The sequence below is a fragment of the Sinohyriopsis cumingii genome, chromosome 7 (genome assembly GCF_028554795.1).
Source record: "Sinohyriopsis cumingii isolate HCF-2022 chromosome 7, ASM2855479v2, whole genome shotgun sequence".
Taxonomy (NCBI): domain Eukaryota; kingdom Metazoa; phylum Mollusca; class Bivalvia; order Unionida; family Unionidae; genus Sinohyriopsis; species Sinohyriopsis cumingii.
The window spans coordinates 81,292,594-81,309,891 of NC_142967.1; the positions used below are offsets into that span (position 1 = coordinate 81,292,594).

At 35.6% G+C, this 17,298-nt stretch overlaps 1 protein-coding gene across 4 annotated transcripts in view; it reads right to left on the reverse strand.

Moving 5' to 3' along the window:
* Positions 1-15,407, reverse strand: part of LOC149795621 (uncharacterized) — a 103,298-nt gene extending 87,891 nt beyond the window's left edge. For 3 of the 4 annotated variants that reach the window (XR_016422365.1, XM_089965449.1, XM_089965451.1), the window contains exons 1-4: positions 15,322-15,407; positions 5,372-5,439; positions 4,822-4,932; positions 4,183-4,237 (exon numbers count right to left, since the gene is read on the reverse strand). Coding sequence is in view for 3 of the 4 variants with exons in the window: in XM_089965449.1 (XP_089821575.1) it covers positions 4,183-4,237; positions 4,822-4,932; positions 5,372-5,400 (195 nt within the window). In the remaining variant the exon portion in view is untranslated. Of the gene's footprint in view, positions 1-4,182; positions 4,238-4,821; positions 4,933-5,371; positions 5,440-14,711; positions 14,932-15,321 lie in introns of those variants that run through there. The other variant, XM_089965450.1, reaches the window with a different exon arrangement.
* Between the last annotated feature and the right edge of the window lie 1,891 nt (positions 15,408-17,298).

A 17,298-nucleotide genomic window follows, 5' to 3' on the forward strand; every position in this document is an offset into this window, starting at 1 on the left:
TAATAAATTCAAAGACTTTTCCCAAACTTTCAAAGACCACAAACATAAATTTCCAAGACCTATTTTCGCTAACATTTTGTATACAAGTTGTATGAGAAAACAACGAATGCAAAATACTACAATATTGTTTAATGATGAAATTCATACTATAATTAATTTCCTAAAATTGCTTTATAATGATCTGGAAGATAGGTCAACATTCATTGTTATTTCAGAAATATGTAACTTATGCGTCAGATTCAATACAAAATAAACTGTTCTCTTAACAAACATCAACGCTGCTTTAAATGCATTATTATAGTTGCTGTTTTTTTTCCACTTCAGTCATTTTGGAAAGAGAAGCCACCGTTGTCATCTTTTCCTCTGCTCTTCTCCTAAGAGCATTTGACTCTGTGACAAGCACGAGTCCTTTTAACTCTGCTTCTTCTGCCTTCTGAACAGAGGGAAGCATGTAGGCTGGCAATGTCAGCTTCAAGACGCAGCTTTTTGGCATCAAGTTCTCCCACTTCATTCATGGCTAACTCCCATTTCTTTCTTTTTTTTTTGATTTTGTCCTCATGCTCCACCTCTGCTTTCTTCTTATCCAGATAGGCATGGTGCCAGTGCCAGATTACTAAATAGGCAGAGTAGACAATTAGGGCCTAACCGAGTAGATAATTTTCACAGAGTATTTGGATGTACTATTTGCCAGATCCAGGCACGAACCGAGTAGTAGGTGCGACTCCGTTGAGTACCGTTTGTTTCATTATCGTATGCAAAGCTTAAACTTTAAATGTTAACTGTTTGTGTAATTATAATTTATTTTTAACTAAATTATTATGTATTAAAATACTTTTTTTTAAAACGTTTGATATTTATTGAATTATTTTACTTGTAACCATTTGTGCGCGTACTATTTGCCGAGGCGAATACTTCCAAATAGTACCGAAAAACGGGATATTTGGCTGAGGCGAATGCCCAAGGCGATTTCCGGTTAGGCCCTATAGGCAATGGACTAGGGGTCCCACAACGGTGGATCAAAATAATATTGAAAAAAACGTATTAGGAAATAATTTGTGAGGGGGGCCACCAGATTTCAACTTCCTAAGAACCTCGGCAGGATTTAATCCGGCACTGCATTGTACTTATGTCTTGCTGAGTAGGCATATGTCATCATTTCATTGCTAATGCTGATTTCCAAAGGTCCACCTGCTTTTCTTATTGTGTCAATGATTAGCCTCTGAGCCGAGGCTTTCTCTGCTTAAGTTCTCAACAGATACCTGTTTGTTGACAGAAAATCCTATCTCCACTGTTGCCTGCCCATGTGACAACAACATTTTCTGGAGAACATTCCAAAGTTCAACATATTCCTTTCTTTTGGAAAGGACAAAATAAAACACTTCATCAAGGCTGTCATCTGTTCTATTGAAGCATTTCAAGGGATGATCGTCCGATTGGGTAACTTCATCCACTAATTTTCCATACTGAGTCATTATTAAATCACATTGGGACTCTACTTCTCTTCCTGCCTCACACATAATTCTGAGGACCCTACGGAGTTTTGCTTCTCCCTCTTCCTTATCTGACAATGTACAAAATGCCTTTCATTTAGATGTTTTATCCTTTGTCAGTCATTCCTTGTATTTCTCTTGTAAAAACCAGATATCGTAGAAAGAGCAAAGACCTGGCATATTTAATCATGATGTGAAACAAAACTAAATACATAAATCGACTGAACAAATTTTGAATCCTCAAGTGTGTGTTACTTTCGCGCACTTTCAACACATCGTGATCACTTGTTCAATGTAACCAAAATTCAACTGGCTGAACATGCTTGTTAAAAAAAAAATTGTGAATTAGTGTAATAAACATTTTGATTAGCCACAGCTGATGGACTCGTCCAATCAAACTGAATGATTCATCAAAAGAAAGAAGCCAGGAAAACCGACTACATCCGAATCTATCGATCATAGGCAATTTTATTTGTGATAATAATAATAACATTAATAATAATGATAATGAGGACTTTGTATAGTGCCTAATCTTTAGAAGCTCTAAGCACTTTACAACTTTAACTAACACCTAAAAACATATATAATGATATGATTATGAAAAACAAACATCGTGAAATTAGAAAACAAAAAACATGCTGAAAATAGTTATGGTGCTGACTTCCTTTGATGAAGGGTGTAGCCGGTTTGCTTTGATAAAGAGTGCATGTGTTATTGAAGTCGCCACCAAGGATAACTTTGGATGGCCAAACAAATGCTCATTTCCTATTGCTGCGGCAATGAAACTGAATGGGTCATCAAAAGAAAGAAAACAGGAAAACTCGATAAAAAGTGCACAGAACTAAGTCAATTGAATCATTCATTTATAATTTATAACCTGACTGTGACCGGAATGGCACTAATACTGGCATCACCTGCACCTAACATGGCACCTATCACGTACAATATGGGTAACTTTATATCCATCAGAGTTTGGAATTATATCCCGTTGTACACATGAACATAGAAATTAAACCAATTGTTAAATCCATGCGAAAGGCAAATATTTTGTTTTCATTCTTTTCCTTTGATTGATTTGACATTGTAAATATCAGAGGTAGATGACGTATGTACACTTGTAGTCATGCACAAACCCCTTTGATGAAAATGGTCTTGTCCAGGAACTTGAAATGGATCTCGAGCATGTCTGTCAATTATACTGAAAACTTCCATTAAGCATGAAACATGCAGATTATGACAGTGTTAGGGCCACTATACTCACAGTCAGGTTAGAAATTATAAAGCAATGAATGAATGGACTAAGTTCCATGCACATTTTATCATATTAAAGGTTTCCATTATTGAAATCGGTATGAGGGTACAAACAAACGGGTTGGTATAGTCAGACTATACATCCAAATCTAACACACTTGGACAATTTTATTTGTGATTATGGAAAGAAATTAAAATTTTGGTTTTTTTTTTTAATTTTCAAAGACCTTTAAAGACCTCAGGGTAATCTGCTCGATTTTCCCAAACTTTCAAGGCCTTGAAAATGCTACTTCAGTTTAATGAAACTCTCAAAGACCATATGAACCCTGTGTGATATCAACAATACACCATTTCAAGTGTTGCTGTAGGAAAACAAATCAAACATATAAATGAAAGTCATGTAATCTTTATAGAAAAATGAAAGAAAGTAAAAAAACTTCTCAAAATATTTATTGTGAAAACAATTATCAAAAATCTGTAAATGTTGCAGCAATTTGAAGAAAACCAGATTCACTACGCATAGGTCACATGTCCATGTGGTAGTCACGTGATACCAGCAAAAAAACATCGCTGACACATGCTTGGTACTTCTTGAAAATGATTTTCTCCACCCTGCTGTGATACCAACAATTTTCTGGTCATTGTTCTCAGAATAAATATGTTCATTTGCAAACATTAAGTGATTTCTATATAATATGTCCAGATTCTATGTACAACAACTTCGGAAATTTGTTTATTTGTCGATATCACGTGACTATATGACTGATGTCACTGACATGTAGGTTGCAAGATTTGTAGTCATGTGACTTGGGGTACAAATGGCCAGATTCAGGTCAAATTTCAGCAATGACATACTTTTGTCTCATCTGTCTGCAGATTAAAGACATGACGAATGCTATGCTCACGATTTTTGAGAAAATAAATCATATTCCTGTTGATTTCATGCAGGTTTATCTAGATGAAAGGTCGTTAAAATTTGCTTGGCTGCGGCGAATTCCAACTTTTTGATAAGGAATGGACTCTTGACCCTACACCCCAACATAAATGTCAAAATATCAAAAATGGTGCGGCAAGGGTCAGAGGAAACTCTGGACTAATGGTACTTGAAATAGAGGTCACTGCAGTGTGACTTATTGTGATCATGCCAATTGTCTAGGGACAATGAAATTGCTGGGGTTTTTTTGTGGTCCAGGCCTTATAGTTATTACAGTAGGCATGTATGCATGTGTGTTTTTACAAGTTATTACAAGGTATTTTTTATTATCCAATGAAATTTCATATAATTGCTCTCAAAAACTCATTAGTGACCCAGATTGATTTGTTGTAATCTTAATGACCGAAATACTCTCTCATAAAGAAATTAAAAATTATCATAAATGATATCCCCTCCAAACTCTGTCAGCAATAAAATAAAAATTGAGAACAAACTCTTCTGTATTACCTCAGTCATTTCATTTGGAATTCCCTGGACATACAGCTGGACTTGCTTTTGGCTACTGCAAAGTTAAATGTATACAAAGGGATCAGTGAACAAAGTGCCAACATGACACAATGTCTAACTGATCAATATTCAACTGCTTTTGTGATACAGGTGTTTATGTATGCATTCACACAATAATGATAATCAGATATTAAAAGCATTTCAGTGTTCTACATATAGTGATAATGTTCACTGTGCTTATATCAAATTTAATCTAACTAGAAAATTGTAACCTGAGAGAATGTTCATAAATTATGTGATCTGAAGTTAAAAATAGGAACCATTACTCCAAAGAATGGTTGGCTTCAGGCACCTGTTATGTTGCTAGCATCTTCTCTGGATAGTGACAGAGAGGCATGACCAAATCAAGATATAACCCCCACTCCTGAACAAATATCAATGATCATGCCTACAAATGATAATGTGTCATACAGATTAAATATTTGATCCAATCACAGGTAAAGGTAACAAAACCACACTACAGACAAGATCTTTCACTACAAAATTTGATTTTATTGGCAATGAACAAAAACTTTAAAAGAAAATTCATAAGAACACAACCCTGTCTGCTAGGCCAAGCACATACAAGCTGCAACACACCTGCTGGGTTCCCTTTTGGGCAGATATTGTCCTGGTCCTCGGTCATAGGAGTTAAATGCGGATTTAAAGTCATCACCTTGGGGATTCCACTCATCCAAATTTGGAGGTATTCTAAAATACAGGAATTGAATGAACTGAACCACAATAAAATGCTCAGAATCATTTAAATTGTAAACTGGGTTCTAGTCTTTAGCATTATACTGCACAAGACCACTCCCAAAAGAAAAAAACTTTTGCTTAACAATTATGGTTAACCTGAAAACATTAATGATGAAATATCAAAGAAACTTGTATCAAATACTTTTAAACACTGTCCTCAAAACAGGACCATGACTGACCCAAACAAACTTCATCATGGAGAGAAGTAGTTGATCCCATGTTTTGGGATTGTAACCTATAGAGCTTAAACTTCAGGGTCTAGTTTGATCAAACGGACATTTCTACAGACCCTATGAGCATGTGTGTTATAATATAAAAAAGGGTCTCTATATCAATGGATTCACACAGTTAAGTATCTATTTTTTATCCTAATATTCCACTCTTTCTTTACCTTGACTGTTGAAAATTTGACAAACTCATCTTGGAAGAGGCAATCTGCAATCAATCTTCTTCAAATATCTGTAAAATGAAAACAATTCTTTTAGATTCAGCTTGGTCAATCAATAATTTAAAATATTGGACATTACTTTAAATTATTGTGGAAATTTCTTTGGTGTTGTCTAGGCTGAATGTCTAAATCAGTGTTTTGATAGATCACTTCACCATTTTAGTGGGAATGGTCTGCCAGGGTAACAAGACTATAATACTAACATTAATTTCAGCACCATTTAAAATCATAGGGTCTGATGACACTGTCCTTCAAATGTCTTAGAATCCAAACGTGGGGGTTTTTTTTTTTTAGAAAATCAACTCATTACTATGCCTGGATGTTGCCATAATTGAACTCGTCAGAGGTCCTGATGATAAAAGTTTACATACCAAATCTGATAGGAATTGTTCCCAACAGTATTCACAATCTCAGCATTACCTGATCGTGTTAATGTCACTCATGATCAATGTCAATCCAAGACACTAATGAAATAAACTTGCATACCAAATCTAATCAAGATCTGACACGATCAGATCCAAAAAATGGTCAGTTCACAAGCACTGCAATCTGATGCAAGATCTCACTAATATGCACTGATGTTGCTCATTTGTATCCAAATCTTGATGTAAGCTTATATACCAAATCTTGATTAAGCTTATACACCAAATCTTGACATAAGCTTATATACCAAATCTTGACGTAAGCTTACATACCAGATCAGTTTAAGATGTGATTAAGCAAAACAAAACCCAAAACAGTGTTCTTCCTATTGCACCGAGTTTAACATTTGGGTAGACACAATGGGGTCGAAAAACACGGACTATACTACAAGTGAGGTGTGAATTATTGAGGGAACTTAGGAAAATGAAGCAGGTGCACCATCCCAACAAACAACAGAAGATCATAGGGGGTGGAAGAAATGGGCAGTGGCACTTCTTAATGGTTGAGTACTCATTTATAATTGATGGGAAGAATTGTCAATCAACAGGCTTTTCTAATGAAATTGTGCATTTTTCTGTATAATTCCTTTTTCCCCCTTAAGACAACAAATCTCTGAAAGATGATGAAAAACTCAGGGGCGAATTGACTATCCCAGCAGATGGGAGGGAAGGACTCCAGATATGTTCAGTCATCATCCCAAAACCACTGATGGACCATCCAGTTTATACAATAGTGCATTGGCTGTCCAGTTCTTTTACATGTACAGTTATTCGTAAAAATGAGATCATGAATAAAAACCACTAATTATTGGGAAAATAGAGAACTTTTCTGATATACCAATTATATACTCTAAAGCAGGCAGGGATTAACATCTCTGTTTAAATGGGAGTCCAGGCATTTTTAAATTAATTTATATTCCTCTCATGAGAGTTTTTTAGTCATGGCTTTGCTTATACCCCTCACTAAAATCATACATCTCTATAATTATGTTTTAATCCGAAGGCTGGATGTTGCAAAAATAGGCCGTGACTATATGAGTGTCACATGAACTTGAGGCAATACCAGACAATGGGGGCATATCAACCTCTGTCTCACTGACAAGACAAAGTGATTGGCTAACAAATTAATCAAGGAAAAGAATTCCCTCTGACGAGTTACAATAATACCAAAACCTGTCAGGGACCAAGGGTGACTAGAGGGAATGCCTCAATATTCATTCAGTCGTCATCTTTCTTAACTTTAAACAGGGGTCTCCATTGCCAGAAATGAGATCAAAATTAAACGCATAATAGAAATACATAGGTGCCAACCTTCCAGGCTCACAATTAGTGAAAATAGGGATAAAAAGTCGTGAATTTGGACATGAATTAGCGAAAAGTACCATGACAATAACTACATCCACTCAGACCACTCCATCCACTCTGACCGTCAATACTACACTATATCAAGTTCGCAATATAAAACTAAAACACTACAAATATGCAGAAATATTTATTTATCAAGACATGATGCTGTGGCAGACTTGAACTTCCTCAATTGCTTGATCATAAATTTGTTTTCTAAACAGTTCAGACTTCTTGCCCGCTGGTTGATCTTGGTGACTAAAATTGCTGACAAATTTTCTGCAGCTAAGGAGGCCCTAAAGTCTGTCTTATTTTCCTCACTAAAGAAAATACTCTTTCGATGTCAATGATGCTATGAGGAATGCACAGGAGCAGCAGCACTTTTGGTTCTTCCATAGGAAAATTTGGAAGCGATTTTCGAGTCCGGGAACATTTGTCAGAACAAATGTTTAGCATCGTCTCCAGCTGATAAAGGTAGAATGTGTTTGACAAGAAAACTCACAAATAATGCTTCAGCATTGGTAGCCTGCAGGTCTTCCACCGATGGCTTAAAATATTCCAGAGCTGAAATCTTCGAATTCTTAATTTTCCCAACTTCTACGTGTTTTTTGCAACCAACGTGCTTCCTCACATCGTCTCTGCGATGGCACACTGAGTGCAAAAAGCATGATGATTATCAATGTTTAATGGCAGAATGCACAACCAATTTTTGATATATTCCAAATTAAACTTCACTTTTTGAGTAATACATTTCTTTTTCCTTGGTGGTGAAGACATTTTCAAGATCTTACAGGTAAGGCTGAATTGTAACTCAAATCAGTGTTGGTGACGCATGTTCGGAGCAAAATTCCAGTTAGTCCCCAGTTTCTCTCAAAAGCATTTGTAAAACTACTCTTATAAATATAGATTAAAACAGGCTAAAATGCTTGCTACCGGGACAACTGTACTAATCGGCTGTAGATCTACTAATATCGCGACCAGCAGTACCGGACCATTTCGGCAACTGCAAATGCCACGACTAGCGCTTAACAGGAAATCGGTTATTTTATTAAAGATTTAAAATAATTGAGGATTGCGGCGTGAATCAGTGATACGCTGAAAAAGTCGTGAAATTCACACCAAATTTGTGAGGGTTGGCAGCTATGGAAATATACATAACACAGGGGTCACGCTACAGACATTATTTTGGTATTCCATAAAAAGCTGAAAAATTGGAAGGGAAGGGGGTCTCCCCCAATGAGGTCTGGAGGGGCAGTGCCTCCCGATCTGGGGGTCTTGGGGGCCAAAGGCCACAGGCCCAAAATGCATTTTACAACCATAAAAAACTGCTCCTGGTGCAACTTATGATCATAATATATAACACAATAATCATTTGAATAAATAAAAAACTGGCCAAAACTTTTCAACTTGACTTTGATAATTTCACAATATTTATTGTCACATGAATTTGTTCTCCAATACTTTTGGTGCTTAAGTTATTTCATGTGCATGTCAGTGTTCATATCGTAATTAAATCACAATAATTTGTCAATTTTTGCAGCAAATATATTATACTTCTCTCTTTTCATATCTGTAAAATGAACACCCAAGTACATCAACTATATACAAATAACCCCATACATTCAATTGTCTTTTTCTCCAATGGACACAACCTGTTGCTATGCCAGTTGAGCTCTTTTTGCGGCTTTAGCAAAGATTTCTTTTGCCTTCCTTTTTGTCACCAATGATTTTTTTGGCTCAATGTGCAATCATTTCTTTTCCTTCTCAATGACAGCCTTTTTCCTTTCAAGCTGGTGCTTGGAGACATGCAGTGCACATACTTTTCGTTCAATGTGCAATCATTTCTTTTCCTTCTCAACAACAGCCTTATTCCTTTCATGTTCCTGCTTGTATTGGCAACATGCAGTGCGCATATTCTGACATCTATTCTCTCATGCAAAAAATCTTTTTTCTTGTAGTACTTTACTGCACTTTTTCCAGATGCCTTTAGGCCATATTTTATGTTTGAACTTGTACATTTCATCCATATTTAAAGAAAAGTGGGTGGATTTCATTACTGAAATCAATTCTTCTTCAAAACTTTTCCCAACACCAAATCTAAGTTTGTATGATGTAGTTGTCAGAGTCATACTTATTTCATCGAATGATGGCCAACCGTTTTGTACAGGGTTTATTTGTAAAAAAAAAAATTTTCATTTTGTGTGCAAATGGGACTTTTAGCATAATTTGTATTTAGCACCAGAATTCAGTGAGACTATGGTGGCCCAAAACAACCAATCAAATCATACTCAAAACTGCACTTTTCCTTTGATAATGAAACAAGTTTTACTCGTGGTTCACAGTGTGTGAAGATCTTGTCGTTTATTGCTCGGAGATTAGACGCTCACTCAAGATTTCTAATATTGACTAACTATCTGTGTAGTAAGTATGTTTTCTTATTTTATATATTATTTTATTATTTATACTTATTACTATCAAATGCATAAAGTTTGCACCAATTTTCATACTTTACATAGTGTTGCAATCATGGTGTAACCATAATTCGTCCGACTTTTCTGTGTGGAGATAAAGTCGATTTATTATATACTAATTAAAATTAAATACTCTACTGATTTTAGCACTGGCATTTTATCGTGCTATTATAGTTTTGAGTTAAGTTTGTCAGATAGGTGATGCCAACAGGAAGATTCAGTGCCATAATGATGGACGTAGTACAGATATTGAGTGACTTGAAAATATGTAACACGGCCAATTTATATCAAGTTTGTGACCATAATCAGCACACCATATAGCAAATTCATAACTTTTCAAACAACAGATATGCAATTTTAATAGAAACGATCAACAGCTTACGAATTATAAACTTCCGGACTGCTACTTTGTAAAAAAATATTACTGGATTAAATTTTTCGATAGCTCCTGGTGTAATATCTGGGTGTTTATGGGGACAAATATAAATTTGTAATATATTTGTAATTGGGAGATCTTCCTCTATCACATATCAACTCTAATTTTTTAAAATTATTTCCTCATCTAGTTGAAATATTCCATCCATCTAATGGCTGAGCCTAACTCAAAGAAACGCAAGCTTGAAGACACTGACCAAGGTCGTGGCAAGTTTCAGGCTGATTGGATTAAAGTCTTCCCTGACAATGTAGATGTATCCAAGTTAGGATCTTCACATGCTTTTTGTAAAATATGTAGGAAAGACATTCAACTGGTGCATTGGGCATATATGATTTGGAGGAACACTTTAGGACAAAACTGCATTAAAGAAATTTTGAAATGAAGAAGGGAGCATCCATCAAAAGCTTCTTAGCTTGGCCAAAGCAGGAAGATGATAGTGTTGCAAGTAAAAAGAATGAAATGAAGTCTCAGAAATGTAAATAATTATGTAAATATGCGTCATAATAATTTGTGTATAGCATTTGTTGTTTTAAAACTATTGATCTTATATAATGTATGAATACATTTTTTCGTGTAAGGTTTTTATTGGTTTGGCGTACGGGTTTTCATCTCAAAGGATTGACACCTATGTGAAAGGGATGTACACAATTTATATCATGCAAGATATTTCATATTAAACACTATGTAAAACTAATGTGAACATTTCATTCTATTCTAGTGTGTATGGATAAATAGCTGAATGCAATGATCTGACAAATACTATTAAAATACATGAATGCAATGATCTGACAAATACTATTAAAATACATGAATGCAATGATCTGACAAATACTATTAAAATACAGAGACTGGATAATAAATATTCTGATAATCTGATGGCATATTATTTTGAACTTTGTACAGGAGGCCCGATTCCACATATTTAAACTATCTATAAAAAGTAAGCATTAAACTTGTTCACAAAACTTTCCATTCTGTGCTGCATCTTAAATACTTCTAGAAACATTCACAAGCTGGCAATCAATGTACATTAAATGAACATTGTCCAAAGAATATAAAAGCATAAAATAACAATACAGGGTCGCATCTAGGATTTGATAAATGTGGGTATTTATCCAGTATGGTCTAAAAAACCCTCTATGTATTCAAAAAGAATAATAGCAAGTATAAGATGTGCATTAAATCCATATCATGTCTTCTGTATATTATAGTATAACACTTAAAACTGAAATCAAAGTCTTGTTTTCTAATAACAATATTCTGACTACACACTAACCATAGACCGCAAATAGTGTCACTCCTCTAGCCAATCTTAAAAAGACTGTGTTAAGTACTATCTGCGTGTCACATGCTCAATTCTGATTGGTTACGAATTCATACTAAGAAAGATCAGAGAAGTACATATTTTCCTTTCATGGAACAAAATACTATTGTTAAAGAAAGTCCAAAGCTCAAAATGAATTAGAGAAAGTATATTTGCTATTACAGTTAGCTCTCAACTGGAAAATATGTACATCTGCATCCAGCTTGACTGTAATTGTAACTGCACTATTCTGCAAATATGATCACTATTTCCTAAATAGCCTCCTGTCCTTCCTCATCCTCCACTCTACCAATGCCTTGTTAAATTCTCTCAAAAGAGGTCCTTCAACTGAGAACCTTTCTTCTAGATAGCTTCTTCATGCAGTTTTGGTTCAATTTTGGTTGCTGAATCCTCTCTCAGTAAGCGGTTTGGTATGGCATAACCATGGTCACTGATGATAACTGAAGAAGATTTAGAAATGTTTCTGCATGATGTTGATGTACAAACTGCCCGAGTCAGCACATTTTGTCTCTAGGGTACATTTCTCTTTTAATGATAATCTTAGCAAGAGACCAATCTGTCGAAACATATTTTGGGTCACACAAAGGGGGATTGATAGCTTCTTTTGATTTCTTCTCCTGACCAAAATGATCACAGAATTTTTATCTGGTCATAACCATACATTTCTTGTTCTTTAGAAGATAGGAACGTGAGGTTACGTAGACTAAAAACCTCCAATGCTGTTGTCACATGTGTGCTGCTCTTTGGAAATCTTGCAACCATCTCCACATGCAAATTTGTAACAAACTCGTGGCAAAGGTTAGACACATCATCTGAGACTTTTTCAACGTACTCCAGTGTAACAGAGTTCAACACCATTGTAAGTATATATACATATACATATATATATATACACACACACACACACACACACACATATATATATATATATATATATATATATATATATATATATATATATATATATATATATATATATACACACACATTCATACATACAGTGTGACTCAAATATAGCACGCTCCGTTATAAAACGAATTTGGATATAACACAGTCGTGGCATGGCTCCTGAAATTTTATATAGATGTACACAAAAAATTTCTTTCTTAAAAGTACCAAAAAAAAGAGTAACAAGTATATCATCATTTTGGGGAAGAGATCGCGCATGAATAATACAAGACGATCATGGCTTGGCTCCTGAAAGTTTATATGTATTTTTCTCATACAAGAAAAAATAAGTTTTTTCTTCTTAAAAGTACGAAAATGACGGCTAAAACATTTATTCTGGGATCATGTAGGGCTTTGCCATTGTAGCAAACTGTGATTTTATTTTCCATATTGGCAGCAAAATATACCATCTGGGAATTTTTTTTATTGGCTGTTTAACCTTGTGTATACAACCATTCATTTGGAGTGGAGAAATTCAGAGGCCTCATGAAAGGAAGCTGAAAACTTTATATAAAATGCACTAAAATTTATCTGTTGTTACATAAACAATTTCTTTGTCCATATTGACAAACCATCTTAACAGTGCATTGTTATATCATAACCCGCTCATGTTGACATCAAGCATGAGTCTTGTATGTTGTGAGATATCTGCTTTTTCTGGTAGCAGAGATCAACCAGACGAGGCATTATCTCGTAATCAATCTTTCAGCCATTCCCTAGTAATTAATATATTTACCTAGTCTGATATTTGTACATGATATGAACTACAATCGACCAAACGATGGCCAATTCCATTTTAAAAAATGTATCCAGATAAAATAGTTTGCTGAAATTTCAAAGAAAACAGATTCCCTTTGAAGCACTGATGGTTATGAAACTAATCAATGGAAAAAAGATCATTCTCAATCATGCAATACAATTTTTTGGGTTCTCCAAAGCAGTCCTTTTGCAGTGACTTCAATAATGCATGCACCTTTCATCAAAGAAAGCCGACTACAATCTTAAATAAAAACAAAGAAAATAAAGCAACGGAATCTGATGGATGTTTTCATTTTCCAAAGTGACAGGAACACGTTTGCTGTGTCGTGAAAGTTTCCTTTTGCAGGGAAAAAGTTTATGCTTATAAACACTACAAATGGCGCCTTAAAACACAAAGTAACTTTTACCGATCTGAGACGTACTGAAAAGTAAATGTGCTTCATCATTTGTTACGTGATTGTGCTATTTTATCCAATGAATTCAGACCTATATGACCTGTGACAATATTATTGAATATTATAAATATGTGTGTACATCTTTTCAATGGAATCACTTGTATTGTGGATTCATTGTATGTGATGAGATTCGTGGGTTAGTACATGGTGTTGATATATTAGCATATTGGCAGAATTCTTCAAAATGCCAAAGGCATGAATTTCTTCAGCCGCTATGTCATGTATTAAATTAAGAAGAGATTCCTATTTTTAAAAAAGATGTCTTCTACACTCAGTCAATGTACACAGTTAAGTAGCACTTTCACTGCTACATCTTGTTTGGAAGAATGTTTCTGTAAACCTGCATTCAAATCTGCCTGGTATTGTGGACCTTCCATCAGCCGTTTGTGTTCTGGCAACCCAATATGCCTTGCCAGTGTACTGTTCTGAAAGTTATTGTTTCTTTCACATTTGGTCATAGAGTTTTATTTTTAGCCTCTTGACCGAAAGGTAAAATCCAAACAACCTTGAGTCTGTAGTTCAACAATAAGTATGTTTCAGGAGTTGACAATGCACTGTGCAACAATGTAACCAGCAATCAGCACGAAATTTACCAAAATCAATATTTGTTATTGCCATAAAAATTAAAATGCATCACAATGTACATTAACAATATTTACTGTGGACTCTAGGTTGTTCGGATCTTACCTTTCAGTCAAGGGTGAAATCCAAGACTATCAGAATGCAAAACGGCACTGCTAGACGGCATTTGTCCAAACGTCAAAATCAGCAATAATTATTGCATTTTCTCCATTATGTCACAAACTGAACGAAGTGTGTCAAGCTGTTTTGAAAACTGAACTATTCTCGACTGTCTTAAGTTGGAAATTAGCAGACACAATTAGGATAAACTAGCAGTGTTGGAACTACAGAGAGGTGCGGACTGGTGTCTTCCCTTGTTATACTGTTACAGGATAGAACGCCCATCCCTTGATTCAAGGATGGATACTCCAAAATTTTCTTTGTAACGAACCCCTGTGACCCTAACCATCCATTCGATTCTACTTTTGTCACGCGTCTTTTATCGCTTCAGAATCGCAAAACTGAAAAAGCTATATATATCAATTCAAAAGACAGTAACGTACCAATGCATAACTCTCGGACACCATCGCATGAATCTGATCCGCCGAATTAACCAATATTTTCACCATTACCGTCACAAAGTCTTTCTCAGACTCCTGTGATATGTTCTATTTCGGCTAAAATACAAGTTCAAAATGCATATTTAAGTTCAAATCCATTTTCCGCCAAAATGTTGTACGTGATATTTGATTACACCACACCCACCCACCCTTTACGCCAATTCGTATTATCAACAGACCTTAAAAGAAAATACAAGTAAAAGTTAACAGGTTTTAAAAAAAAAACAAAAACGAAACGACTCTGACGAAATGAATCTGGGACGAAACGAACCGTTACAAATAGAAGGAGGGGGTAAGGCACGCACACAGACGCCTAAGTGCCGACTATGTCGAGCCTCGCACAAACCTGGCCTGATACTTAAAACCACACCAAATAATTTCCTTCAAGAAAACAAAACCGTAACAATTTTTCCCGCCATCTTGAAATATTTTCAATAGCACGTGTGCATACAAATTTTTATATCAAACAAGCATTAAAAAAACGTAAAATTTCAATGAGTATTTATAAAGCAAATGCAATTCCGATTATACTGCATGTAATGTACTGTCGTACCTTTGTTTCGTTGAAAAATATCAACAGACGACAGGAATTTGCAACGTTCAGGAATTTCCATCACTCGCTTTCGTTTTGGGAGAATCAGAAAAGGCAAGCATAAAATAAGAAAAGATCCGAATAAGCCACTGTACCTTTCATTGGCTGCTTTCATGCAGAATAGACCAATCCGCCGCACAATCGCCACAAAAACGCCGGAACTTGGAAAGTTTGGCGTTGCTAATAAAAGATTTATTAATGCTAGTCATCTGACCCTTCCAACCTGTATGTTGATATTTGGGCCTACATCCGAACTTAAATGTCCAAATATAAAAAAATGGGGCGGGAATGGTCAGAGGACCAAATATAACAAATGGGGTGGAAAATGAAACTCGGATTAAAGATTGATACGAGTATATGCATATATTTTGATCTAGTGGAACAAGCTTTCGTTTGAAAAGGTTGGGAACGTAAAGTTTGAATGAAAACGTCTTTTCAGGGCCTCGTTGTTATTGATATAGATTTTTTTCTTCCAAAGGGTAACTAGCACTTACAAAGTTCCCTACATCACATTTAATGCAAGAAAGAAAAACCTATAACAAAGAATATACATAGTGTAGAACATATACTAATCAATTCATCATATGGCAATGGAATTGCAGAGGCTTAATACCAAACAATGGTGAATTGATAGCGGCCATCAACACCACCACCAAGAAGCAGCATATCCTGTATCTCCAAGAAACACACTTAACTGAAACAAGTAAAACCATACCTAAAATAACCCATTGTGACAAAAACTCCTCAAACACAGGAGCAATTGGAAAAAAGGAGGAGGGCTAACCATCTACATCCATAATGCCATCTCAGAGATGATAGAAATAAATCCAAACATTCACTTAAAAATAAACCTTATAAAATATCAAACAATCACTTTCAACATAGGACAAAAAAATTTAACATCTACATTATATATGACCCACGGGCAAATAATGCTAACCCCTCTCAAAGTTATATAGATTTATTTAAAGATAAGGGAACGAATATCATTATATGTGGGGACTTCAATGCACATAACACAGAATGAGCTGGTGACCATGTATATAGAAGAGGAAAAAACATCCAGAAATATGTCACGGAGCACCAGCTTTTAATTCAGTGGAAAACTAGCTCCAATAGACCTCAGTAGTTAAGTGGGATACATTAGCCTCAATGGAAATTAGCATTACAGAACCCCTTGGGAACGTTTAGCCTCAATGGAAATTTAACATGGGGAAAAATCGTGGGACAATATAGCCTCAAGGGGAATTTAACATGGGAAAAAGTCTTGGGTCACTCTAGCATCAAAGGGAACTGAACATGGAAAAAAAATCTTGGGTCTGTTGAGTGACAAGGGAAAATGCAACAGGGTCGGGAGTAGTGAAGGGGGACGAATTAGCCTCAATGGGAATTAGTATTACAGACCCCCCCCCCCCCCCCGAGACGGATTAGCCTCAACGGAAATTTAACATGGAGAAAAATCGTGGGACTGTTTAGCCTCAAGGGAATTTAACATGGGAAATAGATTTTGGGACTGTTGAGCGACAAGGGGAATTGAACATGGGAATATGGGACTGTATAGGAATTTAAACAGGGTGGGACTGTATAGCGTCAAGGGAAATTTAACATGGGATTTTTTTTTTTTTAAAAAAAAAAAGTAAAAAAAAGGGGTAGGCAATGGAAAATCATTCTCTTTTCGAGACCTATGAGTGGCCCTGAAAAGGGCCTTTGGGTTTATGTTAATGTATCCATTAACATAAGTGGCACCGCATTGGTCTTCTTCTTGTCCTTAGGCTGCGCCTCACTGTAGGACCGTAAATCAGCACTCTTTTGAGGCATCCTTGTCTTTCTACCTAGATCCTACGTATCCACAGACTGGTGTCTGTCCTGTTGACAACGGTCCACTTGGATCGGACATACATGAGCATGTCCGTCCTAAACATCATTGAAGACACAAGG